This window comes from Acomys russatus, chromosome 11 (genome assembly GCF_903995435.1).
Source record: "Acomys russatus chromosome 11, mAcoRus1.1, whole genome shotgun sequence".
NCBI lineage: Eukaryota > Metazoa > Chordata > Mammalia > Rodentia > Muridae > Acomys > Acomys russatus.
The window spans coordinates 18,974,587-19,002,249 of record NC_067147.1 but is presented as its reverse complement, the minus strand read 5'-3'; the positions used below and the strand labels follow the sequence as shown (position 1 = coordinate 19,002,249).

The window sequence follows — 27,663 nt, the reverse complement described above, 5'->3', positions numbered from 1 at the left end:
CTACGGAGTGAGTTCAAGGCCAGCCAGGGCTACACAAAAAACCAAAAAAAAAAAAAAAAAAAAAAAAAAAAAGAGAGAGAGAGAGAGAAAAGAAAAAAGAAAAAAAATTAAATTAAGTTACCCTGTCTCACACTCCCTCCCGCAACAAAACAAAACTTATCTTCCTTTCAACCCACCCACTCGCCCCGAAAAACAAAACAAAGTCTCTCTTTCTCTAACCTTTATTTTCCATCAAAGTGCTCTGGGCCCCAAACTTGGATACTTCAGTAAATCCTACACGCCCACTTGACGGAAACTGGCTACAGTCAAAAAAAAAAAAAAAGGGAAGAACCACAACTCCCAGAATGCAGTGCTTTCTAGTCTTTCAGTTGCTCAATGGGCTTTTGAGCCTCTCCTCTCGTCATTGGTCAGTCTTCCTAGTTAGGGCGGAGAAAGCGAGCATTGCCCTCCAATCTAGGCACCGAAAGGAAGGCCGAACTAAGGAGCTATTGAAGGGATCAGCCAATCAGAACACGTCTCAGCTCCCCCGCTTCCTCCACCGTAAACTTCCGTGGCGGGAAAACTTGGGAAGGTTTCGCGCCAGGGCGGAGTCACACGGGTGTTTCGGTCCTGTTTCGTGGCCGGCAATTTCGGGGCAGCGGCATGGCGGGCACCGTAGTACTGGACGACGTGGAGCTGCGGGAGGCGCAGAGAGACTACTTAGACTTCCTGGATGACGGGGTGAGGCTCAGGGGACTGTCTGGATGCTGGGCTCCCCGCGGGTGACCGGACATGGCTGATGAGGTCCCCGCTGCTGGCCGGGCCGCTGGTGCTTCTTTTCGCTCTGCAACTTTCTGTTACTTTCTGTTTTTCTTCATATTTACCTCAAGATTGTGTGTGTAGTACGTGTGTGTGTTTATTCGTGTCTTAAACGTATAATGTATTTTGGTCATATTCATTTCTCTCATCACTCTTTTAATTTCTAGGGATGTATTTTGATCATTTTCACTTCTTATCACATCCTCTTTTTATTTCCTCACTCCTGGATCTCATGATGAGTCCTCAGAGTTTTCTCTAAAGCCATCTAGTTTGTCTCTAAATTCATGTGATGATCCCACCTATGCAAATCAGGTGTAGACAAATGGGTAGTCCCATCTTAACTAACTTGGAAGCAAAGGAGGGACTACACCGAGGGTTACTGGCTTAGAGCGCTCAGATTTTAATGACTGACTTGATGCTGCCTAGAAAAGACAACTTTGGCAGCTTTCTTTACTATGGATCAAAAAAAAAAAAAAAAAAAAAAAAAGGTATTTTGTACGCATGTAGATTGGGGTTGCACAGAATTTAAAGCTATAAAATGTTGTTGAGCATTGCAACTTTGCTGACCAATGAAAAGCAATTTTAATTTTAAGAGATTTAAATGACATCTTTGAAATAATACATCATGATTTTGAAATAACATGCAGTCAGGCATGTTAACATCCAGGGCTTTTTATGTATTGCTCTTTAAGACGTAGATAATTTTAATTCCCAATTCAAATGTAAGCATATAGGAGAGCTGTTGATGATCATGATGGCATGTGACAGGGGATGCCTGGCTGGAAGAAAGGGTGGTCTGCAGCCATCTACTTCCTGGGCACCATTTGAGACATGTGACTATCAGTATGCTGGCATCCTCATGTGTAAGTGACGTGGTGTAGAACGAACCTGTAGCTCCCAGGCCCCACTTAGGACTTTTGAATACCTTTATGTTGACATCTCTGACATAAATAGAACCCTCCATGGTTAGGAAACCTTTTACAAATAGAACAGTCAGTGATCACCAAAGCTCTATTGATGTAGACAGCAGGTAATATTTTCCTCATCCAGAATGGCCTAGACCTCATCCCATGATGGAGAAAGCCTTTTTTATAACCTAGGAAAGATCATCCTACCGCTGACAGACAAGTGTGTTGCACCAGAGGACAGGATGAAGAACTCAGAAATGACCACCCTGCCTTCATCTGATACTTCCTTAAGGACCCCCAAGTTCTTGATGTAGCTGCAGACCCCGTAGCTGAGCCTGCCTGTTGCCGAGCCTGCCTGCCTTCTGCCTTCCTCCTCTTTCCGGCTACCTTCTGACACTTGATTACCTGAATCCCAGGCTGTCTGTCTGTTAGGTCAGGGCAGTCTTACTTTCACTGAAGACAAACAACCCCTTCTTATCAGTTTTTACAGAATCTTACTGTGCACCTGTCCGCTTGCTTGCTCTTTTGGTTGTTGCTCTGGGAGCAGTCTTACGCTGTAGCCTAGCTTTGGACTTGGTTGTGAGCCTCCTACCTCAGATATCTGAGTGCTGGAATTACAGTTTACTTCCACGCCCCACCTGAATTCCAAACAAAGCTGTTTTCTCTTTGTGTCTCCTTCCAGGCAGCTTTGGCGATCCAAGCTTGCTATCAATAAAACCAAGAACCCGCAGAAAGGAACCCTGGGTGTCCTGGGTGACATTGACTTGATGAGTCTTAGAGTCTCCTAATGGGTTGTAGGTGAAATCTGAGACCAGGGACCGAAAGGGAGAAAGGGATGGACACAGAGCTGAGCTGGGCTTCCGAGCTCATTCCGAGAGATGCTTCCTTTCTGAAACACTTCTGAGTTATGTTGCTGTTTAGATACGTCTTCATTTAAGATGTCAGGTTGCTTCATTTGAGATGTCTTATTTCTGCTTGGCAGGAAGACCAGGGGATTTACCAGAATAAAGTCTTGGAGCTCATCAATGACAACCAGAATCGGCTGATTGTCAGTGTGAATGACCTGCGAAGGAAGAATGAGAAGAGGGCCAACCGGTGAGCGATGACAGGCTCTTTTCAGGGGTACCTGCTGGCTTTGAGACAGAAGAGCAGCATCTTGTTTAGATTGGAACAGCCTTCCCTAGGGAGGCTCTACATGGACTAGACCCACAGGCTGAATGACAATGAGTCTCACAGAGTGGGGTGCTGGGCATGTCGCTCTCAAGTGATCCTCTCTTCCAGTGTTTTGCTGAGTATCTTTTTTTTTTTTTTTTTTTAATGTCGTTGATGAAGTTAACTTCAGTTCTTATGTGTTTCACTGAGTCTTACGCAGTGGCAGCAGAAAGTAGAAATGGGATTTTTCATCTATCGTGATGACTGAAGAGTACTTATTGTCCCAAGGGTTGGTTCCCTGAGTTGTGCCTTATTAATGGTTCTTTGTCTTGACCACGTGCAGCCTCCTGAACAACGCTTTTGAGGAGCTAGTTGCCTTCCAACGGGCCTTGAAGGACTTTGTGGCCTCCATTGATGCTACCTATGCCAAGCAGTGTGAAGAATTCTACATCGGATTGGAAGGCAGCTTTGGTTCAAAGCACGTCTCCCCGCGGACTCTCACGTCTTGCTTCCTCAGCTGTGTGGTCTGTGTGGAAGGCATTGTGACTAAATGTGAGTGGATCGAAAACAGCGTCAGGGCCCTAATGAGATGGTAGGATAGGCTTGGGAGGTTCAGAAACTGTGAGCGTTGTAGTGGTCCGGGGAACTTGTAGTTTCAGAGAAGTGAAACATTGAAGTTCAACAGTGAAATGTTTAATTTTAATGTCAGGGTCCTTAGCAGTTAGGGGGACTGCAAGTGATCACCAATGGTAGCAGAATGGCGAAGAGTCCTGTTCCTCTAATCTCTTTCTTTTCTATTTTTTAAAGATTTACTTATTTATTTATTTATTTATTTAATGAGTGCTTTGTCTGCGTGTGCACCTGCAGGCCAGAAGAGGGCACCAGATCACATTATAGAAGGTTGTGAGCCACCATGTTGTTGCTGGGACTTGAACTCAGGACCTCTGGAAGAACAGAGCATGCTCTCAACTGCTGAGCCATCTCTTTAGCCCAGTGTTCCTCCAATCTTATTGCAACCCTGAACTGTCCCTTAATTGACAGTTTGATACTTGAAATTAAATTATACACGGCTACAGTGATGCCCTACATATAAATGCAAAGAATCAATGACACGTGTTACTAAAATAGGTTAACCTACCTAGAGGAAAACAGTATGTAAAGGCCTTGAATGAGTTGAGATCCCTCCTCTGTCTGTGTCCTTGGGTGACTTCATACCTTTGCATTCCTAGGCTCTCTGGTTCGTCCCAAAGTTGTTCGCAGTGTTCACTACTGTCCTGCTACTAAGAAGACCATAGAGCGACGCTATTCTGATCTCACCACCCTGGTGGCTTTTCCATCCAGCTCTGTTTATCCCACAAAGGTGAGGACATGGATCACTTGGGCTTCCTTGGGCGCTCAAAGATAACGGTTTTAATTCCAGTACTGCATAGTGCCTGGAGCCTTTGCTCTAAAAGGAGATAATGTGAGGGAAGGACTAATTCAGAAGAAAGATTGGGTGCAAGGTGAAGTTTAGTAAGTCCCACTTTCTTAAGGCTATAGTTAGTGGTTAGCGAGTTGGCTTAGTGGGTAAGAGGACTTGTTCTGTGAGCACAAGGAACTGTGTGTGGCTCCTCAGCACTCAGGTAAAAGGCTGGGCTCACCTGCGTGTGTCTTCTAACCCTAGCTGTCTCTGGAGAGGAGAGACAGGTGGATCCAAAAAGCTTCCTGGCCGGCCAGCCAGACCCGGCAAAATGAAGAGGATTTTTGATGCCATGCTCTAAGCCATGTACAGGAGTGTGTGCACAGAATAAAACCTAGGGAAGTTGGAATATAGAAGGCCCAAAAGAAGGAAAAGGACTGCAGGTATTTTAACAGAGTTGTAATCATAGTGATATAATGTGCTTTCTAAAAGTAAAATGGAAAGTACTTCTGTTATGCCACACTCTGCTATATTCTTGGCAGGTATTTCAGCGGATTTTGGAAAAGACAGTAAAAGGCTTTCTTTTTGGTGTTCAGAGTGAGAAAACTTGATAACTTTTTTTGTGAGACAGGAGATCATTAATATTGATTATTTGATGACTATACTCACTTAGTCAAAGGATATCCCTTTCTCATAAAATTGTCCTCGTCTATGAAGTAGAAAATGTTTGTTTTTATAAGGTTACAAAATTTCCATGCTATAGTAGCGCAATTCCTGGCACAGAGTAAGCGCTCAGTAAATGCACAATGGCTTATGATAGAAACACATTAGTGTTATGCGAACTTAATATATATAATAAGCTTATATATAACAAAATATAAATATATGTTTCACACATACATATGCATGAAAGTGCATAATTCAAAAGTGTGTAATCCAAGTTGTTACAAGCAGAATAAACTCATGTCACTAGCATGTAAAGTGGGAAACAAACTCATCATTGCTTCAAAGTCTCAGCTGAAGCTGGGCGGTGATGGCACATTTAACCCCAGCACTCTGGAGATAAGTGGATCTCTGAGTTTGAGGCCAGCCTGGTTTATAAAGCCGGTTCCTGGACAGCCAGGAGTACACAGAGAGACCTTGCCTCCAAAACAAAAACAAAGCAGAAGTCCCTATTGAAGGCCATGCTACAATGGTTTCTTTCTTTCTTTCTTTCTTTTTTCTTTCTTTCTTAAGAGAGAAGGTCTCTCTACATAGCATTGGTTGGCCTGGAGCTTACTGTGTAGACCAGGTTGGCCTTGAACTCACACCACAGAGAGCTGCCTGCCTCTGCCTTTTGGGTGCTGGGATTAAAGCCTAACAATCCTGTTGTCTTTCCAGTAGGGATTGTTTTAGCCTATTTTTCTATGCACATGCTCTTGTTGAGCAACTTTTGTATGACGTTATATATGCTTACAAGTGTGTCCTACACACAGTATTCGTTTGTGAGACTGTACCACTTGTTCTTACATATTCTGTTAATCAAGTCAGGTATTTTAAATCTTTGCCTGCTAGGAATAGTGCTGATGTGAGCAGTTAGAAGCTTTGGGTGCATGTTTCTATTGGGTATTTCCTGGGAGTGGAAAAGCTGCATGGGAGCCAGTCATGGTTGAAGAGGCAGGATCTCTGAATTCAAGGCCAGCCTGGTCTACAGAGTTCCAGAACAGTCAGGGCTGCAAAGGGAAACTCAGTCTTTAATTCCCCTGTACCCCCAAAAGAGGAAAGACCAAAAGAAAACTACATCAGCTTATAATTACAATTTGTAATCAGACTCAGCATCAGTACAGGGAGCCTGGATTTTAGTTTAGGAGTTAGTACAGCCATGGTCCCATCAGTGAAACTGACCCTTCTGTTTGTGATTATTTCAGAGCTCAGCCTAGGAAGGCCGGAAGAGACGCATACCTTTATTATGATTCTACATAGTAGTTTCAAGATCTCTGAAAGACGTTTTCCACATTGGATGACTGTTACATTTTTTGAGCCAAGGCTGAAATAACTTTTCCTGTGGCCCTTTTATAGGATGAGGAGAACAACCCCCTGGAGACAGAGTATGGCCTGTCTGTGTACAAGGACCACCAGACCATTACCATCCAGGAGATGCCAGAGAAGGCCCCTGCTGGTCAGCTTCCTCGCTCTGTGGATGTCATTCTAGACGATGACCTGGTGGATAAAGTGAAACCTGGTGACAGAATACAGGTGGTGGGGACCTACCGCTGCCTCCCAGGGAAGAAGGGTGGCTACACCTCAGGGACCTTCAGGTAAGGGCTCACTGTGAGATGTTGGGGGCACTGTTGGCAGCCTCTGTCCTAGCAGTACTTCAGCTCCAGGGTGCCATAAGCTGGAGGGGACTAACTGATGGAGGATGCATGCCACCTGCCAGTGAGATGAGGTGACTTATACCTCTTCCCATACAGCCTGGGAACATGGGCTATCCTAGGCCAAAAGTGGGGCGTGACTGGTGACACAAATACCCTGTCCTGACCAGCCTGTTGGTTGGGCATGCCATCCTCATTGTGGCTCGTGGAGAGCGAGCTCAGCTGAGTTCTCTTCCCCTACTCTCTTGCTTAGTTTAATAGACCAAGAACGCTCAGTGCTGCTGCACATTCAGCTTGCCTCCCCTTCCACTGTGTTGCAGGACTGTCCTGATTGCCTGTAACGTGAAGCAGATGAGCAAAGATGTGCAGCCTGCATTCTCTGCGGACGATATAGCCAAGATCAAGAAGTTCAGCAAAACGCGTTCCAAGGTCAGTTGAATGGGGGTGGGTTTGTGAAAGCGTTGTGTCTTGAGTGTGGCCATCTTTTGTGCTAGATCTGGAGGAAGCTTGTTTGTAATAACTCCCCTAAGTATTTGTTGCTAGCTTCCAGTTTTGTTCAAACTGACAAGTTAAGGGTGGTTTTTTTTGGCCATGTTATTGGTAATGCTTGTTCTGTTTGCTGGCCTGCTCAATTAAACCTAATACAAATAAGAGTGTAGAAGTTAGAATTTCATGACCATCAAGCCTTATTTCTAACTAGTTTAGTTCTGTTGAGATGGAGTCTCATGTAGCCCAGGCTGTCCTTGAACTCCTGTTCCTTCTGCGTGCACTACCATCTGGGTTTTTAGATGCGCGTGTACCCACACATGCATGTTACAGGCATGTGGGGGTCAGAGGACAGCTTATAGAACCTGATTATTTTCTGCCTTATCGACCCTAGGGATGAACTCAGGTGGTCAGGCTTGGTCACAGATAATTTATACTGGCCTGATGGTTGCTTCATAAAGATAGGTTGTGCACATTTAGAAACGAGCAAAGTAGTATACACGTGTGTGATAAAGGTTACTAAGAAGCCATGAGATAGGTTAATAAACTCCGTTTATGTTTGTTTGTTTGTTTGAGCTGGAATATGCTTACTGTGTTGGAGATTAAACCTAGGGGCCCTACCTTCAATATGTTAGCCAAATTCTGTGCCACTGAGGTATATCCCCAGGCTGGTGCTTTTTGTTTGTTTGTTCTTGTAGGTTTGGAGAGAAGTTTCTTGTAGATTCATAGAGGGGGGAGCAAGCCATGCTGTTTGAGTTAGACATGGTAGATCAGCAGCCACAGGGTGGGGAGGGAGGAAGACTGAGAAAGTAAGGAAGTCTGCAGCATCCAAAAGAAAGTATACTCAGGCTCTGGCTGGCACCTGAAAGAGATAGAAGAAAAAGGAAAAGGTCTACTCAACAACCTCACGGGGGCCCGAGGGACTCCACTCCCCAGCCTCCTCATTGGGTTTGAGGCAGAATTGAACTGCATAGCCCACACTGGTCTTGGAACTCCTTAGTTAGCTCAAGCTGGCCTTAAATCACAATCCCCCTGCCTCAGACTATCAAGAGACTATCAAGTGATAGATTGCAGGTACATGCTCCTAAAGATGAATCTTTACAAGCTTTGGGCTATAGGCTGCCTCTTTATCTGCCCTGCTAGTTGTGTGGTAATGGGACTGTCTTAGAGCAAAGCATTTGAATTTAGAACCCAATTGTATATTTTCTGTGGGCTCCAGATACCCCACTGGGTGCCACTAAGCTTTTCACTGTTGGTTCTTCTTCCTGTAGGATGTGTTTGAGCAGTTGGCCCGGTCATTGGCCCCTAGCATTCACGGCCATGACTATGTCAAGAAGGCAATCCTCTGCCTGCTCCTGGGAGGCGTGGAACGGGAACTCGAAAACGGCAGCCATATCCGTGGAGACATCAACATTCTCCTAATAGGTGTGCTGGGGGTGTGTCAGACCGACATGCGCTTACCTTGAGGAATGGGGTTGTAAGAACATGTATATAAGATTGTACCTTCTGTGTCTGGTCCTACATATGTCAGCCCCATCAAAGTGCGGAGGGCTAAAATGGATGTTTTTAAGAATCATCCCTGAAATGATTTACTTTACCTAGACTGTATTCTGCAAATGAGAAAAGGGAGAGATGTGACAGTTCACATCAAATTACTCTGTGGACTCTTCCAAGAGAAGCATGCTGAGGAAGCAGAGCCTGCTGGGGTGTGTGGGGAGTTTCCTGGAGTCTTGGTTGCTTTGTCTCGCAGGTGACCCATCCGTTGCCAAGTCCCAGCTTCTGCGGTATGTGCTGTGCACCGCGCCCAGGGCCATTCCTACCACTGGCCGGGGCTCATCTGGAGTGGGTCTCACAGCTGCTGTCACAACAGACCAGGAAACAGGTAAGGGCACGGGAGGCCCTCGGCAGAGGTCCAGCGTGTGTTTGAATAGATTCTTCAAGTTTGCTGTAGGTGCTGACTTGGGTTGGGAACATTTAAAAGATTAGGAGGCTGTGCTGTAAGGCCGAATGCTTTGGGGAAGTGGGTAAAGTATTGAAGGCTTATGCGTTCTGGAAGATGATTTGAACAGTCACAAAGGGGAAAACAGCAATTTAGGAGGAAGGGAAAATGAAATGGGGAAAGATTTGAAGAGCAGGAGAGTAACTGTCATTGGCTGTCACCTGAGCGAGATGAGGGGAGCGAGTCTGTAGATATGAGAGGCTCCTGTTGAGGGCTCAGCAAGACTGCAGGGAGGAGCTGACACGTAAGGTAGCGTGGTTTCCTACGAGGCCCTGCGGCAAAGTCTCCTTACTGTGCTCTCATGCACTGTGATGACAGGTGCCAAGGAAAAGTCCTCTGTCCTCTCACCTGGACCATGGCACATACATTTACTTCCTTCTCTTCCCAGGGGAGCGTCGCCTGGAGGCTGGCGCCATGGTCCTGGCTGACCGAGGAGTAGTTTGCATCGATGAGTTTGACAAGATGTCTGACATGGACCGTACGGCCATCCACGAGGTGATGGAGCAGGGCCGAGTGACTATTGCAAAGGCTGGCATCCATGCTCGGCTGAATGCCCGCTGCAGTGTTTTGGCGGCTGCCAATCCAGTCTATGGCAGGGTAAGTGGAGTCAGGCCCATAACCAGTGTTCTTGGATTAATTTGGTGTTACCTAATAGTTGGACTGAAGGGTTTATTGTCAGACACTAATTAATAGATCAAAAACTTAACCGTCTTTTTACTTTCCTTGTTATAGCAATTCTTCACAGTTTCGATATAACAGAAAACTCATGTATGCATGTGTGTACACGTGTGTGTGTGTGTGTGTGTGTGTGTGTGTGTGTGTGTGTGTGCGCGTGCGCAGATGTGTTTTCTTTGTGTTTGTGGGTGTGGGTGTCTATGTTGGGTGTCTTCCTCATCATTCTCCACCTTAGTTTTTGAGATAGGGTCTGTGAATGAGCCTGGGTTTTGCTGTTTTGGCTACTAGCTAGCCCAATAGTCGATGTTGTATGCTGTGGCGCACACCTTTCATCCCTGAACTTGGGAGGCAGAGGCAGGTGGATCTCTGAGTTTGAGGCCAGCCTGCTCTACAGAGAGAGTTCCAGGACAGCCAAGGTTACACAGAGGAACTCTGTCTCAAAAAAAAAAAAAAAAGAAGAAGAAGAAGAAGCAGAAGGGGAAAAAAGGGAAACTATCAAGTGTTTTCTGTAGTTAGGCATTACCGTTCCCTAGTTCTAGGAAACTTTGTATGTGCAGTGTGAGTTATGGTGCACTCACCATAACTCCTAAAGTGATCTCAGCTCTGAGCTTGGTCTTGTGTCGTTGGTGTTGTGAGTCAGGCAGCATGCATAATGAGGACGCACGTGTGTGTTCAGAGCGAGGCTTTGTTGACACTGCATGATGCGGCAGAAGCCAGCGCCGTCAGACTTCTCAGAGACATTATATGGCTGGTTTTGAATTAATGTCTGGTCATTGTGCATCCAGAAACCTGTTCCTGATGGCAGTTTCTCGTGACTCCCCTGATAACAGGCTTTGCAACCATAGTTACGGAAACTGTGCTGTATGTGCTTATGTGGGGTGGGAGTGGGGTTGGTTTTGGTGTTTGGTTTGGCCTTTTGTTTGTTTTGAGACACGGCTTCATTATATAGCTCTGGCTGTCCTAGAACTCACAGAGATCCGCCTGCTTCTTCCTCCTGAGTGCTGGGATTAAGTGGCCCAGTGTGTTTATTTTTAAATATCCCATCTATCTTGACTGTTTCTTTAGCCGTTCATTTGCTGGTGGACATTTAAACCAGTTCTACATCTTGGCTGTAGTGGGCCATGAAATGTGCAAGTATTTCTGATATGCTATTGTGGATGTCAGTATGGTGGTTTCTTGACAAAAGTGAAAAGCAGACTCATGAGCTTACCTTTTAAGACAGCTTTCCAGTGTTTTATTGTAAGAACATAGTGATGTACATTTGATAGTTTTCCTTCTGTTAGGAATGGGGCTTACATGTGTGTTTGCCATACTTTGAGGATCTATAGTTAACACTACAAAGGTGTACACTTAAGTTTTTTTATTCCTTTTGAAAGTGATTGATTTTGTGCTGGGTATGGTGGCAGCACACTTTAATCCTTGCACTCAGGAGGCAGAGGCAGGCATATCTCTGTGCATTCAAGGCCATCCTTTTCTCTGTGGCAAGTTCTAGGGCTACACAAGAGACACTATCTCAAAACAGACTAGAAATGTATTTTTGTGTACGTGTGTATGTGTGTGGGTATGCATGTGAAGGTCAGAGGACAACTTGGGGAAGTCATTTCTCTCCTGTCATTGATACCCAGTGATCCCGAGGATCAAATCCTGGACCTCACATATGCCAGATGAGCACTCTGCCACTGAGCTGTGTCCTAGTCCGTGTTTTGTGCCTGCCTGTTGTATTTTGTGTATTGATTACGCCTCGGGGACGCCTTCCTCCTGGTGTCGTCTCCAGTCGGCTGTCGTCTTGTGCTCTGCAGTATGACCAGTATAAGACTCCGATGGAGAACATCGGGCTGCAGGACTCACTGCTGTCGCGCTTTGACCTGCTCTTCATCATGCTGGATCAGATGGACCCTGAGCAGGATCGGGAGATCTCTGACCATGTCCTTAGGATGCACCAATACCGAGCCCCGGGGGAGCAGGACGGGGACGGTGAGTGCATGGCATGGCAAGAGAGGCTGGTGGGAGGGGTCTTAGCAGACGCCCAGCCCCTATCTATGGCCTAGCCCCAGGACCATGGCCGTTCTGTGTCTGTTAGTGTCCTCACCTCCCTCTCCTCTTCTGCACTGCTCACTGGAGGTTGACTGTCCACTTTGGGTTCCGCTGTATCTCTTAGCTTCTGGACAATTCTAACCTTCATACTTGCGAGGTCCATGTGTCTCTTTCCTCCTGGGTTCTTGCTTCCTAAGTCTCGCTCTCCTCTCTTTCTGTGCTATAGAAGAGGCAAGGCTTTAAACTCCTGCTCTCCTCTGTCTCCTCTTGTTTACCAGCTTTGCCATTGGGTAGTTCAGTGGACATCCTGGCCACAGACGATCCTGACTTTACCCAGGATGACCAGCAAGACACCCGGATCTACGAGAAGCACGACAACCTTCTGCATGGCTCCAGGAAGAAAAAGTGAGCATCCCTCTTGCAGCTCTCTTAGAAGCCTGAGCTTTGTCCCATTACATCTTCTTTCCTGGGTCTACAGATGAACCATTTGTCCTAGCCCGTTGCCTTGCATATGTCTGATTCAGCTTAGGCTCAGGTCTTTCTTAAAACATAACATTTTGGCAGGTAGGCATGGCTCAGGTCTGTAATCTCAGCACTCCAGTGGCTGATGTAGGAGGGTTACTGTAGTTTGAAGTTAACCTGGACTACAGATAACCTGTCTCCAAAATTTTTTTGACAGGTGTCCAAGGGCTTCTGTATGTGTGATCTGTTCCTCTGAACTTTTTTTATTTTTTTAGGGTTAGTAGGTAGCAAAGAGTACAGGCTTTGAAGGTGAACTTAAGTAAAGGAGACTTCATTGGGTGCTGAGAGCATGACATGTACACTCTTGTGCCTCTGTTTGGGCATGCTGTAGAAGGAAGTGTCTTTGCACTGGATTTGAGTACATCTCCTCTTGAGCCAGCATTCCCACATACAAGATAGGGCTGGTACCAGGAGTAGTGGTACACACTTGGGAGGCAGATTCCGGTGGATTTGTGTGAGTTTATCTACACAGTGAGTTATAGGCCAGACAGTGATAGATAGGCATGCACGTGGTGCACAGACATACATGCAGGCAAAACTCCCAAACACATCACATCAAAATAAACACAATCTAAAAAGGAAAAGCTGTCCACTGGTGGTGCACACCTTTAATCCCAGCACTTGGAGACAGGCACAGGCTGATCTCTGAGTTCAAGGCCAGCCTGGTCTACAGAGTGAATTTCAGGACAGGCAAGGCTACACAGAGCAACCATGTCTCAAATAAATAAATAAATAAATAAATAAATAAATAAATAAATAAATAAAAGCAAGCAAAGCCAAAAAACTTGGTAATACCAGAACTTCTTTCCTAGATCATGTGACTGAGGTTAAATAGAGATTGTTAGAGTGCCGTGTGTGTCCCCTGGGAGCCGTAGTGATGATGATGGTTCATCTCTGCGCTGTCATTGGGCCGTGCCATCTCTGAGAGGGAAACCATTGCCCCAGATGGGTTAGGAAGATGGCATTCATTCTCTTGGATGCAGAGAGAAGATGGTGAGCGCAGCTTTCATGAAGAAGTATATCCATGTGGCCAAAATCATTAAGCCCATCCTGACTCCGGAGTCCGCAGCCTACATTGCGGAAGAATACTCACGCCTGCGCAGTCAGGACAGCATGAGCTCAGACACTGCCCGGGTGAGTGCACTGGGCACTGTTGTCCCAAGGGTCTTTTAGAACACTAGGGCAGAAGTTCCTGGGAACCTGGGGAGTTCTAACTTGTCCGTCCTTCCTGGTCTGACAAACTTTCTGTTAACACACATTTAAATATACTTTTTCTGAAGAAAATGAAAATCAAGACCTCAGAGATAGTAAGGATCTCCCCCAGTGAACCTTGAGTGGCTTCTGGACCTGACCTTGTCTCTGTTCTCATATTTGGTGAGAAATGAACTCAGGGTTCAGAATGGAGGAGGCAGAAAGGTAGATAAAAAGGCTAGGAAGAGAGTGGATGTGAAGGGCTACCTTGAGTGCAGATGATGTGAAGAGAAGAGATTTTGCCCTGGATGGGTGTGAACGTAAATGATGTTTGGGCAGACTTGGATAAATAACTAGAAGTTGAGTGGTCATGATTCAGAGCAATTTCTAGTGTGACTTTTAGAGCTGCCCTTGAACTTATCTGCATCTTCCAGGGACAGTGTAGTTCATAGAAGATTACAGGCAGAGAGAGACCCAGGTTCCAAGCCTGTGTATGTGATAGACTTTCAGATCATCTGCTGTCCCCTCATACTTCTATCTCTGCGTGTTCTGTTAGTACTTTACTTCCCCTTCTGCCCGTGATAGCATGCACAGAACATCACTGTGTTGCAATCTTACTACAACAACTTATTACTTAGTTTGAACCTGCTTCCCCACATGGGTACCCTAAGATTATCTATCACTTGTTTCTATACAAAATAGTTCCGTTTCTTTATCATTGCTTTTCTCTGTACATGAACTGTTCCAGTGCATCCGTGCCAAGGACCTGCTCACCGGAGTAAGAACTGAGTGTAGCAGGCCATTGTAGATGTGGTCCTGATTGGTCCCTCAGTTTGAATTGTCTGGCTCTGTTACCGCGCCTGAAGATTTCACCAGATTCTTAGGTGTTGCAGAAATTGGAGCTTGTGAGGTAGTGTCTTAACCTCTGAACTGATGGTGCTCCACCCCGTGGGTGTGTTCAAGCACTTGGAGACTTGCTTTTGGAGATCGGTGTGGGTCTAACTGGCAAGTTAGATCTAAAGCGAGAAGTGAGCAGCACATGGCGCTGAAGGTTTGTGTAGTGAGCGCAAGGAATTGTGATAGAAAGCGTGACGCATGGGCCTGGGTAGAGCTCTGCAGCTGGTCTGTAGCGTGGCACACATCTTTTCACTCCTCGGGGCCCTAAGGTCGCCCTGAAAGTTAAAGTAATCACACCGTGATTCAGTAGGTCAAGGATCCTAGCACATAACAGCAGTTAGAAAGGCACAGGCACCCTGTTTGGCTAACAGCTTCCCTGTGTGTCAGGCTCCTCATTCTGAGATTATTTATACACTGCTTCTGAGACTTGCCCTCAGAACTCTGCTTTTACAGGAGAGTCAGCTCTTCCAGTCCCATGTCCTTACCTGGAAAGTACTTGGTTAAGAGGAGTCACTTACAGAATCAGTGCTCAGTTCCCTGAAGCATTGTGAGCCTGCAGTAGGAATTGCCGTCTCTCCTGCCTTCACTTTTGTCCTGTCTCACCTTTTTAGGGGCAGTTGTAGGATGGCTCGTTTCCTCCTTTCTCACTCACCTCCTTGAATGCTGTCACTTCTATTTCTGTGGCCATGTTTCTTACCTTTTTGAATCTTTAAAAATTCATTTTGTTCTTGATAGTTTCATACATGGAGAATGTATTGTCACTGCTGCTGTCTCTTACTTGCATCTGTATCACGTGCTCCTCTGCCCTGCCAGTGTCTTACAGAGCCATGACTTTTGCTTCCTGTGATTGTAACTCTCCGTGGGCACTTGGTGGGATCACTAGTAGATGTACAAATGGAAACAATGGCTCCCCCTCTCCTTGAATCTATTGTTGGTGAGCCAACAGTTTAGCAGTGAGCAGGGCCCCTGGAGTCCCTCCCATCTGTGCCCTGCTGCCCGTGGCTCAGTCGTGTGCAGACTCTGCAGGCATTGCAGCTTCTGTGAGTTGTCATCATAGTGTCTTGTGTCATGTCCAGAAGATGGCACATCATGGCTCTTCTGCCTGTCTTTCAATTCTCTTATTCTTTGTTTGCCTCTTCACTTGTTCCTGCACCTGAGGGGGCATAGTGTAAATGCTGTGTTGGGGCTGAACACCCAACTGTCCCTTACTCTGAGCACCTTGTGCAGCCATGAAACTTTGCCTTCTCCGCTGCTCACTGAAGAGAAAGACTTCTCATGTGGCTGAGGGTGGCATTAGCCACTGGCTGCTATCTGAACTTTAAAGGGCACCTGCTCTAGAGAAGACTGACCTTGGATTTTCGGAACATTCTTGGTAGCGCCTTCATGCTTTCTCTGTGGAGTGAGAGTGAGACAGTTTCTGCAGAAGTAATTCCCTCATGTTTCCTTTCCTAGACATCTCCAGTTACAGCCCGAACACTGGAAACTCTGATTCGACTGGCCACGGCCCATGCAAAGGCCCGCATGAGCAAGACTGTGGACCTGCAGGATGCAGAGGAAGCCGTGGAGCTAGTTCAGTATGCTTATTTCAAGAAGGTGAGCCTTCAGGGAACCCCATAGGAGAGGAGGGGAAAGGGTGTAAAGGGCCAGAGGTGCTGGAGGACACCAGGAGAGCAAGGCCCTCTACATCAACTGAGCAGAGCTCGTAGGAGCTCACAGAGACTGTGGTGACAATCACAGGGCCCACACAGAACTGCAGCAGGTTCTCTGCATGTAAGTCAGAGCTGTCAGTTAGTGTTTTTATGGGACTCCTGAGTGTGTGGGAATGAGTGGGTCTCTGATTCTTGTGCCTTCTCTTAGGGCTCTTTTCCTTCTGTTGGTTTGCCTTGTCCAACTTCAATGTGATGGTTTTTGTTTTATCTTATTTTATTGCGTATGTTTTTAATGAGAGACAGAAAGGGAGCAGATCGGGATGGGGGTGGGGGACGGTAGGGAAGAACTGGGAGGAGTAGAGGAAGGGGAGGCTAATCAGATTATATTGTATGAGAAAAGATCTATTTTTAATAAGGGGGGTGAGCCTTGTGCCTGTTGCTTGCTACTTACCTAAAGAACAAGAGCCCATGAAGGTTTAGACCTGTGAGTCTGCTGTGCTTTTCCTGCTCTGTTGAATTTCAACTAAATTCCTGTTCTGTAAAGAAACAAATGGCTCTCCCCCTTAACCATAATGGTTTGGACACCTCCCCAAACACACCCCTTTATTCAGTAAACATAAAGTACCTACTGTGTGAAAGGCCTCACAGAATTGATGAAAGATGCCCAATAGGCTTTCCTGCCTCTCTGGTCCTGGGACCTGAACAAGGAGGACTAGAGAGAAGTCTTAGAAACATGTTAAGTCATCTATCCATGATGCAGAAGCAACTCAAGTTCCTTACTTGGTTTTGGCACCAGTGACCTCCCCTGGCTTGGTTCTAGGTCTTGGAGAAGGAGAAGAAACGTAAGAAGCCAAGTGACGATGAATCAGACCTGGAAGATGAAGAGGAAAAGAGCCAGGAAGACCCTGGGCAGAAACGGAAGAGGTACAGTGGGCCAATGAGAAGTGAGAGGAGAGCGCTGTTGGTTAGCTTTGGGCTCTTCAGGGGCCGGCAGGGTTTGCAGATGAGGATAGTTGGGCACAGGAGGCGGGTGAGAGCTTCTATGGTGTTCAGTGTGAATTCCTGTTAAGGGATGCTAAATAGCAGAAGTGACAACATCATTAGATCTTCGAATGTTCATGAGGCTATTTTATCCCTCCTGTCTATGTATGTATGCCCTTAGATGATAACGGACCAAGCACTGGCAGCAGGGCCTGGAGAATGGCTTTCAGGAAATGCAGTGGGTTGTTCAGGCCTGAGCCTGGTAGTTCACTTTGGCTGTACTTTGTTCTGGTTGTACGTTTCTCTGTGGTCTGAGCCCCCTCAGGTTCATGATTGCTGTGGGTATTTCAGAAGGAAGACTCGGGCCACGGATGGGGAGTCCTATGACCCCTATGACTTCAGTGAAGCAGAGAAGGAAATGCCTCAAGGTGAGTGAGCATTTCCTCCAGACCCTTCCAGTTGCTGTTCGTGCTGCCTTTTCTCATGGGCTCCCATTGACTCCTTGCACAAGATCCTGTGACCAGGACATGTGTCTCGAGACCTTGGTAAAAACCCACAGCGCAAACTTTAGAAATTAAGTTTGGCTCTGCTGTTGTGTTCTCCTCTATTTGGCATGACCTTTTATCATGACTGGCGTAAGCATCCCAGATAACGCACTGAGGGTCTCCCACGTAACTCAGTCCCTCTAGCTGTCGGGCATTTCCCTGTATCATCCGTAAGAACCATGAGAGACAGTGCTCACAGGCTCAGGATAGCGGGAGGGTGTGACTTCTCCAGTGTTGGTGGAAATGGCTTCACTTTGCTGTCTCTCCCACCCCTGCAACCATTGCTTCCCTGAAGTGCACACTCCGAAGACCGACGATTCTCAGGAGAAGACCGACAGTTCTCAGGGGAAGACAGATGATTCTCAGGAGACTCAGGAATCCCAGAAAGTGGAGCTGAGTGACTCCAGGTGAGCTTCTACTCCTACTTGGGAGTTTCTGCTGATGAGGGACCAGCTTCCAGGTGGAGTGCCACCAGCCCCCTCTGATGAGCTTAGAGCTAGAACTCTGAGGGTGTTACAACACGCTGCACTGATAATGCCAGCATACCCAGACAGTTGCAAATCAGTGTCTAAACGCCTGTGGCATTTTTGCAGAACTGCCTGTTTGCTGTACTGTTTCTTTCTTTGTGGAAATTTGAATTGTTACTTTTAAATTAGGAGGAGGTGGCTTAACATAAACATAACCAAGGGCAAAATTTGATTTGTATCTTTCTGTAGCCTTGGATTCATCTCAGTGGGGTACATCTTAGGCACCCCCCTCCCCCATAAATTGTGAGGGGAAACACATTTTCTGGAGTTTCAGAAAATAACTTTTTTTTTTTTTACTGAAATTTATGTTTACTGGAAACCTATTAAGTCTTAAAAGCGTAAAACACGATGCAGCCAAACATGGAAAAATACTTAAAGAAAAACACTAAAGTCAGTTGTAATTCCACTCTGCAGAACCAGCCGTTGAACTTCGCTTTCTGTGTTAGCCCAGATTTTGTTTTCAGTACTGCAGGCTTTCCAGAGGAGTGCGGTGTGTAGTATGTTTGTTTTTTGAGACGAGGTCTTGCTATGTAAACAGACTGGCCTCAACTGGGAGAGCCCTCTTCACCCGCATCCTGAGTGATGGGATCGAAGGCATGTGACCCCTCACCCAGTTTGGTATATATTCATAAACAAGTTCTTGAGTGGCACTGAGGTGGCTCCATGTTACTGCCATTGTTCACCGTGAAACAGAAACAGTCTTAGGTTTGTCGCATGGCACACTCATGAGGCTCAGCAAGGTTCCTAGACTCTGGTGAAGATGTGTGGGCTTCTGTAACTCCTATGAGTAAACTGCCACCCAGGTGCTGTGCCAGCCATTTACTGTTCCGTGTGTAGGAGTACCAGTCTCTTTAACAGCCTCCAAGCTGCAAAGGCAGCTCATGCCTGAATTACGGGAAGCTCTGTGGCAGTAGGAAGGTTAAGTTTAAAGAAGGATGCTCAGAACATTGGAAGAACACTTACTGTGTTTTCCCCATATCAGTCTTGGCTGGGAGCTGGAGGTTTGTTTAAGACCGTGAAGTTAGGGCTTTCTCCAGCCTCGGCTTCCTGAGTGCTGGTATTATGTATGTGCTCCACTATGCCTGGCTCCTCCCCGGCTCACATTGTTTTGTCTTGGGCAGGTTGAAGGCTTTTAAGGCAGCCCTCTTAGACGTGTTCCAAGAAGCTCATGCGCAGTCTGTGGGCATGAACCACCTCATAGAATCCATCAATCGGGATAAAGAAGAGCCCTTTTCTCCCGAGGAGATCCAGGCTTCCCTGAGCAGGATGCAGGATGACAACCAGGTCATGGTGTCCGAGGGCATCGTCTTCCTTATCTAAGCAGAGCTGTGTGAAGTGGTCCCTGCCGGCTCCTGCCCTGTCCCTTCCTGTCTCCATTCTCCATAACTTTCAAGGATGGAAGCTGAAGAGCAAACCCTTTCAGGACTTGGTGGAAGCTTTGGGAATGGCAGCTGCTGTGAGCCAGAGCTGAAAGGGAGGGCCAGGCGCCCGGCAGAAGGCCTGGGTCAGTCACCTTCCATTCCTAAACATGGGAAGTCCATTTCATGACTTGGGTTATGGTTTTGGGCCCAGCTGTTTTCTGTGTTTGCTGCTTGTGTTTTTACCCCCACCCCCACCCCCAAGCACTTTAGTCTAGGAAAAGCCTTGAGGTCTGTTGTGCCAGAGTGGCTCAGGCAGATCACAAAAAAGAAAGCTTTTTTTGCAATTAGACTAATTTGTATTGTTGACCTAAATATCAAAGACATTGAGTAAATATAACTATTTGTACATGTAGAATTTATACTCTGCTTTTTAAAAAATAGATTTTGTGTGTGTGTGTGTGTGTGTGTGTGTGTGTGTATGGTGTGTGTGTGTGTGTGTATGTGGTGTGTATATATGTATATGTGTGTGTGTGTGTGTGTGTGTGTAGGAGGTGAAAGGTTGGGGCTGGGACACTTATAGAGGTCAGTGGACATCTTGTGGGAGTTGGTTCTTCCCATCTACCATGTAGGTCCTAGGGATTCAACTCAGGCTTTGCCGCGGGTGCCCAGGCTCAGGCGACCACTTGGAGTTTTTTGTTTTTTTGTTTTGTTTTGTTTTTTTCTTTCTTTAACTTCATTATGAAACATTGCAATAAAATCACACACTGAAATTAACCAGACCCAAAGACCATACAACTCAGTGAACTTCTAAGGAGACTGTGGAATGTCACACAAACTTTATACTCTTAACTGTTGTAGATATTTTATGCACGATTATCAAAAAAGAAAACTTCAGGATGGAACTAGAAAGGCACGGAACTCTATATCCTTCATACTATATTCAATAGTTCTTCCTCATTCAAGTATATTGTAACATCCTATATATGCTCCTACAAATACTGAGATTTTTTTTCATAATAGCTGAATGCCATCCTATTTTTTTTTATACCAGATTTTCATTATCCATTTGTCTGTTGGTGGACAATTGAATTGATTCCAGTTCTTTGCTATAGGGAATAAAGTGGCAATAAAGAAGGAAGTCCAAGTATGTCTGATAGCGTATGGAGTTCCCTGCTGGGTAATCCCAAGATGGAAAACTTTGGGTCCAGGTGGTGTTGGCACACCTTTAATCTAGCTCTTAGGAAGTAGAGGCAGGTGGGTCTACAGAGTTGAGTTTCAGAACAGCCAGGGCTACACAGAGAAAACCTGTCTCGAAAAAGCAAAAATCTGGGTCGTGGTAGTTTTCAGTTTTTTTTTTTTTTAAATCCTTCCAAACTGATCTCCCCAGTGACTTTATTGATTTGTTGATGCTTTTCATATTCATCCTTAAGTATTTCATTTGCAGGATTCACTTCTGCATTTATATCAAGTCATCACAAGGTGGCAGCAGCCTGCTATGATCTCTTTGGGGATTTTTATCTTTGGTTTTCCTGGTAAACTGTCAGCTAAAATTGATGCCAGATCCTGCAAAGCAGGCCCTGCTGATTTGGAAAAGCTAAATAACCACAACGGTCACTGAAAGTCCAGGGACAGACTCTGGCTTGACTGACTCAGCAAAGGCCCTACCAGAAACCCTCCGAATAGTGTGCTCTTAGCACAGAGGGATTTCTTACAGGGTCATTTTGCAGTTACTTAGAATTGAGCCCTTTCCTTTCTCTCCCCCCCCCCCCCATATATTAATCTGGACTACAGTTTCTCTTACCTTTCCCCCAGCCACCTCCCCCTGCCCCATCTGCCTCCCTTCAGAAAAGAGCAGGGACATCAACCGAACATGGCATAACCAAGTTGTGGTAAGACAGACACATACCATCACATCAAGACTGGACATGGCAACCAAATAGGAGGAAAAGGGTCCCACAAATAGGGAAAAGAGTCAGGGACACCTCGCTCCCACTGTTAGGATTCCATCAAGCACACCAAGCTGCTTAGCCATAACCTATGTGCAGAGGTAAGATCCCTACAGGTCCCCTCATTTCTGTGAGTCCCCATGAGACCTGGTCTGTTGACTCGGCCATGTTCTGGTATGCCCCTCACCCGTCTGGTTCCTATGACCCTTCCTCCCCCACCTCCTGTTTGGCTGTGGGAATCAACTCCCACCAGTTGCTAAATGGACGTTTTTCTAGTCTCTTTGGAATCTAAAAGCATAACCCTAGCAAAGACTCAAAGTAGTGAGGAACACAGACCCTGAACCTACCATCTTGTAACCAAGCATGGCCTCACGTGGTCCTGGGACTGAGGCCTAGCAGAGCCATTTGGTTTTTTTTTTAAGAATGTACAGAAGTTGGGGCCAGCACAGTTTTCTCTGTGTTGAGTAGCTTCCAAAGAACCTTTACTTAAAAGCACAAAGCATGGGGTGTCACAGGCCTGAGCTGTGTCTGGTGGCAGATGTGTCCTGAGTTTTTCAGCTGTAGGCTGTTAAGTTACTTTAGGTTGGTTGGGGATTATCTTTTTTCCTGAAGCCACAAAGCAGAAGGTCCTTTTTGTTTTGTTTTGCGACATTGTTACTCTGTGTAAGTAGCTGTCCTAGAACCGGACCTGCAGAGCAAGCTAGCCTCAAACTCAGATCTGCCTCCTGAGTACTGGACATAAAGGCATGTGCCACCACTGCCCAGCGATTCTGGGCAAGGTTTTATTTTGGTGGGTGGGTGAGGACAAAATTATGGTGAGTTGAGTTTCATCTTGAAAGACCCACCCTCAACACACACACACACACACACACACACACACACACACACACACACACACACACACACACACACACCATATGCACAGATCTGAACTCTTAAGTCCTCAGAATAATCAGAGCCTAGTTTAAAGGAGGGTGTGTGTCCTGCTGGAGGGACCCAGACAGTTAGTACTGCCAATGAGGCAGTAGGTACGGGAAAAACTGTAGGAATAAAGAGGCTAGGTTCAAGGAGGAAGGTGGGGGACAGTTGATGGGTAATTTTAAAAAGAAAAGCCCCAAGTTTTTAGGGGTCTCAAATGGTCTGTTCCAGAAACCTTGGTGGTTCCATCAGAGAGACTGTTTGCACCTGAGGAAACAGGCACAAAGTGAGCTTGGTGGTGCATGTTTTTAATCCTAGCATTGGGACGCAGAGGCAGGTAGATGTCTGTGAGTTTGAGGTCTACATAGTGAGTTCTAGGACAGCCAGGACTCATAGAGACCCAGTTTCAAACAAATAAACAACAAACAAAAAAGAAAATGATGATGATGATGATGATAATATAAAAAATGAGGACGTCTCTGCTTTTAAATAAACTCATGGGGCTAATTGAAGTTGGTTTTGAGGCCTAACACTGGGTAGCAAGATCTTCATGTTTGTGAAAGTTGGATGTGTCATCCCCTGGAACTGGAGTTACAGACAATTGTGAGCTGTCATGTGGGTGCTGGGAATTGAACCTTGGTCCTCTGGAAGAGCAACAGGTGCTCTTAACCACCCAGCCATCTCTCCAGCTCCTTTATTATTTTATTATTATTATTTTTTAAGGAGTTATTTATTTTGTATACAGTGCTCTGTCTTCATGTACACCTGCAGGCCAGAAGAGGGCATTAGATCTCATTATAGATGGTTATTATATGTGGTTGCTGGGAATTGAACTCAGGACTTCTGGAAGAGCAATCAGTGCTCTTAACCTCTTAGCCATCTTTCCAGCCCTATTATTTTATTTTTAAATGTGTGTCTGCCTCCCATGAGCACTTGGGTCAGAGGAGGTTGTGAGCAGCCTGACATGGGTGCTAGGACCTGACACCTTCACACAGGCACATAGAACACCAATGTGCATGAAATAAAAAATAAATAAAATAGCAAAAATTGAAAACAGCATTGCTTAAAAAAATACTGACTTGTCTACATGTTCTATTCCAAAGAAGCCTCTTTACCTTTAGGTATGCTATCTAAAATAGCTAAGATTTCTGTGGTTCAGGGGAGTGAGGTTTTTCTGTCTTGAGAAATTGGGTGCCTAGATGGATGAAATGCTGATAGGAAAGTGGTTTTCAAAGTAGTTACTTTGGGAAAGGTGCGGGATTGAATCTCTGCCACCTACCAGGGAGTCTTTTCAGCTGAATTAGTTGGCTGCAGACACAACCAGTAGACTTATGCGACCAACAGCAGTGGTTTCTATGCCTCCATATTCTGTGAATAATATCCAGGATGTTTGTGACGATCTCAAGGGGTTTTATTTCATTCCTATGAAGATTTTATCACAAAACTTTAATTCCACTTTTAACTTGCTGAAATATAAACTAGTTTAGACCTCAGTGAAGAGCCTTGGATCCGAGCTGGTTCATTTTTAAGCAGCCTGGAATCCTATCTCATTCTCTTCAGTCTCTCCTCAGGGGAGGGGATTAAGATTCTAAATTCTTTTTCCTGAATATTTTTACTATTAAGTCCTGAGTGTTCTTCCACAGCCTGTAGGATGATATTAGCCTCTGCTGAGATGTACCATTCTGATAATAGCTGCCCCATCAGGTGTCTTTTTGTAGCAAGTAAGCAAGCTTTCCTGCTTTAAGTGCCGCCATTTAACCTACAATAGAAAGGTCAACCTATGCCCCCCTGAGCATGTGTCTGCTAGGCTAGCAATTTAAGTGGAGGTGTCTGGAATCGAAGCCATAAACAACTTGATAAAGTACACCCAAGAAAGAACAAAGTTTTAATTGGTATGTGTGGTTTTTGCCAGTCCCACCGGTCAAGAATAAGACCACTACCACAATTTCTAATCCAAATTTGAAGCAAGCTTAATTTAATACTGGCCAGGATGATGGACCCTGGTCAGGTCCATTGCTGCATTTCCAGAAAATGGTGGCGAGTTACATTTTGCAGAAGCTTTAGAAGGCAAAATTCCACGAGGCCACCATCTTTCTTTACCAGGCCCAATCAGGGGAAGAAGCATACACCCTGACATATATCCTGCCCAAGTACTTCCTGTACACATGTGATCAAGCACATCTGGTACACTTAGGTCAAGCAAGTCTGTTTAGTAGCTTGTTATCTCCCATAAACAAGCTCCAGCGTCTCAGGAAGTATCTTCCTTGGGCAAGGGCCTCACAGCTTAACGTTGGCGCTTGACAGTTTTATGTTTAAAAAAGTTACCGTTTAGAAAGGCGGACAATGATAATGACAGAAGGACCACCCTAATGCAGCTTGTGTGTGTGTGTGTGTGTGTGTGTGTGTGTGTGTGTGTGTGTGTGTGTATCTGGCTCATCAAGTTAAGGCACTTGCCAAGTCTGATCCTTTGGGTTCTATCCGCACACAAACTGCAGCACATCCTCTATGAAGTCAAGTCTCTCCGTGCCCCTCGGGCTCCAGGGACAGAACTGAAGTTGTCATACTTGGTGGCAAGTGCCTTCAGCAGCTGATTTGCTCTGAGGTCATAGCTAGTCAGTGGTAGAATCGATCCACACTCAGGGCTGCCTTTATTAATAATTACAATTCTCTACTTAACATACTGTGATGTTCCCTTCAAAGGGTTCGGAGTGCTCTGTGAGCTGGAAGGCTCAGAGCTTGGTCCATGGATGAATTTCATGGACAAGACCACAGCGTTCTAGTATGATTGAGTGACCGGGTACCAGTGTTCGGGGATGAAACGAGACCTTCCATGTTGTGGGTAGGTCTGTTGCTATGCATTCACATGCTAAGTTACTGGCCCCCAAGATCCGATTGCAGCCCAACCGATCACGTTCTCATGTACACCAAGTGATGTGTAAATTTTGCTCGCCGACATTCTCTGACTGGTTAAATAAAGTTGCTGACAGCCTATAGCTGGGCAGAAGAGAGGTAGACGAGCTTTGGATCCCAGGCTTGGGGTTTCAGAGGGACCATGAGGCTGGGAGGAAGAGGAGAGAGGAAGTGGGGACAAGGAAGTCGCCATGGGGCAGTATGGACCATGAGCACATGGCCATGAGGGCTGGCCTGGTGGAACTGAAGCAGCCCAGGCAGGAACAATCATGGCAAGTAATTTGGGGTGTGTAGCTGGGAAGTAGCAAAATATCTGCCCAGTTATAGTGCCTTAAAACTTTTATGAATCTCAAAGGTCTTTGTGTCTGTTATTCAGAAACCAAACAATCTGAAGTGTGGTAGAAAATCCAAACAGATATTTAGGAGCAAAGGGGGTGCATAGCAAACCCTCCAAAAAAAAATTATTACTGCACTTCCATAGCTGGGTGATGCTCTTTGAGCAACCTTAAGAAGCAGGCAGCAAAGTCTGTGTGCAGTGATTGGCGTGTGCTCTTTCATACCATGAAGCTGGTGCTGTGTTGGGCACTGTAGTTACTAGGGTTCTTGCCCTTTGGGAGCCTAATAAATTTGCTTTTTTAGTTATGAGAAATTGAAGCATACATTTTAAAATACATTTTAAAATTTCTAATCTAGAATCTTTTTATTAGTGGAACACCAGAAACACCCATAATCTGTCAACCCAAATATTGCTAAATTTGGCATGGTTTATATTTGCAGTGTAGTGGTAGCATCTTCTGTTTCTCATGCTGTACCTTCAGTCGTACCTGAAATTCAGATTTGTGAAAATGATTTGAGACTATGTCCTACCTTAAACATAGAGTAAGTATAGAAAAGATGAGTCTCTGCCACTATTTATTTTTGAATTCTAGATGTGGCACTTGGCTGAGTAGAAGCATTTCTTGAAGTATCCTGGCCTGATCCTACATTTATCTTGCTAACACAGAGGGAAAATACCCAGAAAATAATGTGCAGCAGTGAAGTAGAAATCCTAATAAAGCATGGCGTAGACCCATATCAAAAAGTAAGGAGTAAATTCATCCCTCATTATCCTCGGAGAGCAGGCAGAGTTTGTCAGATGTCTCCACATATATGAGTACTCAATTAAACAGCACACCATACCATATCTACCACACCATACCATACCACACCATACCATACCATACCACACCATACCATACCATACCATACCATACCACACCATACCATACCACACCACACCATACCATACCATACCATACCACACCATACCACACCATACCATACCACACCATACCACACCATACCATACCACACCATACCATACCATATCTACCACACCATACCATACCATACCATACCACACCATACCATACCATACCACACCATACCATACCACACCATACCACACCATACCACACCATACCATACCATACCACACCATACCATACCACACCATACCACACCATACCATACCACACCATACCATACCATATCTACCACACCACACCATACCATACCATACCACACCATACCATACCATACCACACCATACCATACCACACCATACCACACCATACCACACCATACCATACCATACCACACCATACCATACCACACCATACCATACCACACCATACCATACCATATCTACCACACCACACCATACCATACCATACCATACCACACCATATATACCACACCATACCATACCACACCACACCATACCATACCATACCATACCATACCACACCACACCATACCACACCATACCATACCACACCACACCATACCATACCATACCATACCATACCACCATACCAACATACCATACCACACCATACCATACCACACCATACCACACCACACCATACCATACCATACCATACCACACCATACCATACCATACCATACCACACCATATATACCACACCATACCATACCACACCACACCATACCATACCATACCATACCACACCATACCATACCACACCACACCATACCATACCATACCACACCACACCATACCATACCACACCATACCACACCACACCATACCACACCATACCATACCACACCATATATACCACACCATACCATACCACACCATACCACACCATACCATACCACACCATACCGTGCATAACATACCACACCACACCATATTACACCATATATACCATACCACACCATACCATACCACACCATATATACCACACCATACCATACCACACCATACCACACCATACCATACCATACCATACCACACCATATATACCACACCATACCATACCATACCACACCATACCATACCATACCACACCATACCACACCATACCATACCATACCATACCACACCATACCACACCATACCA

The 27,663-nt window shown here is 45.6% G+C and overlaps 1 protein-coding gene across 1 annotated transcript; it reads left to right on the top strand.

Annotated features, from left to right (window-relative positions):
• Window positions 1–504: 504 nt before the first annotated feature.
• Mcm3 (minichromosome maintenance complex component 3) lies at window positions 505–19,600 on the top strand. Its single transcript, XM_051152953.1, has 17 exons — window positions 505–720; window positions 2,689–2,801; window positions 3,202–3,410; window positions 4,088–4,218; window positions 6,316–6,554; window positions 6,932–7,040; window positions 8,369–8,522; window positions 8,848–8,979; window positions 9,485–9,693; window positions 11,571–11,745; window positions 12,084–12,210; window positions 13,311–13,461; window positions 15,868–16,008; window positions 16,885–16,988; window positions 17,397–17,473; window positions 17,886–17,997; window positions 19,239–19,600. Exons 1-17 carry the CDS (start codon window positions 643–645, stop codon window positions 19,435–19,437), a joined length of 2,460 nt encoding a protein of 819 aa, XP_051008910.1. The 5' UTR covers window positions 505–642; the 3' UTR covers window positions 19,438–19,600.
• The last annotated feature ends 8,063 nt before the right edge of the window (window positions 19,601–27,663 follow it).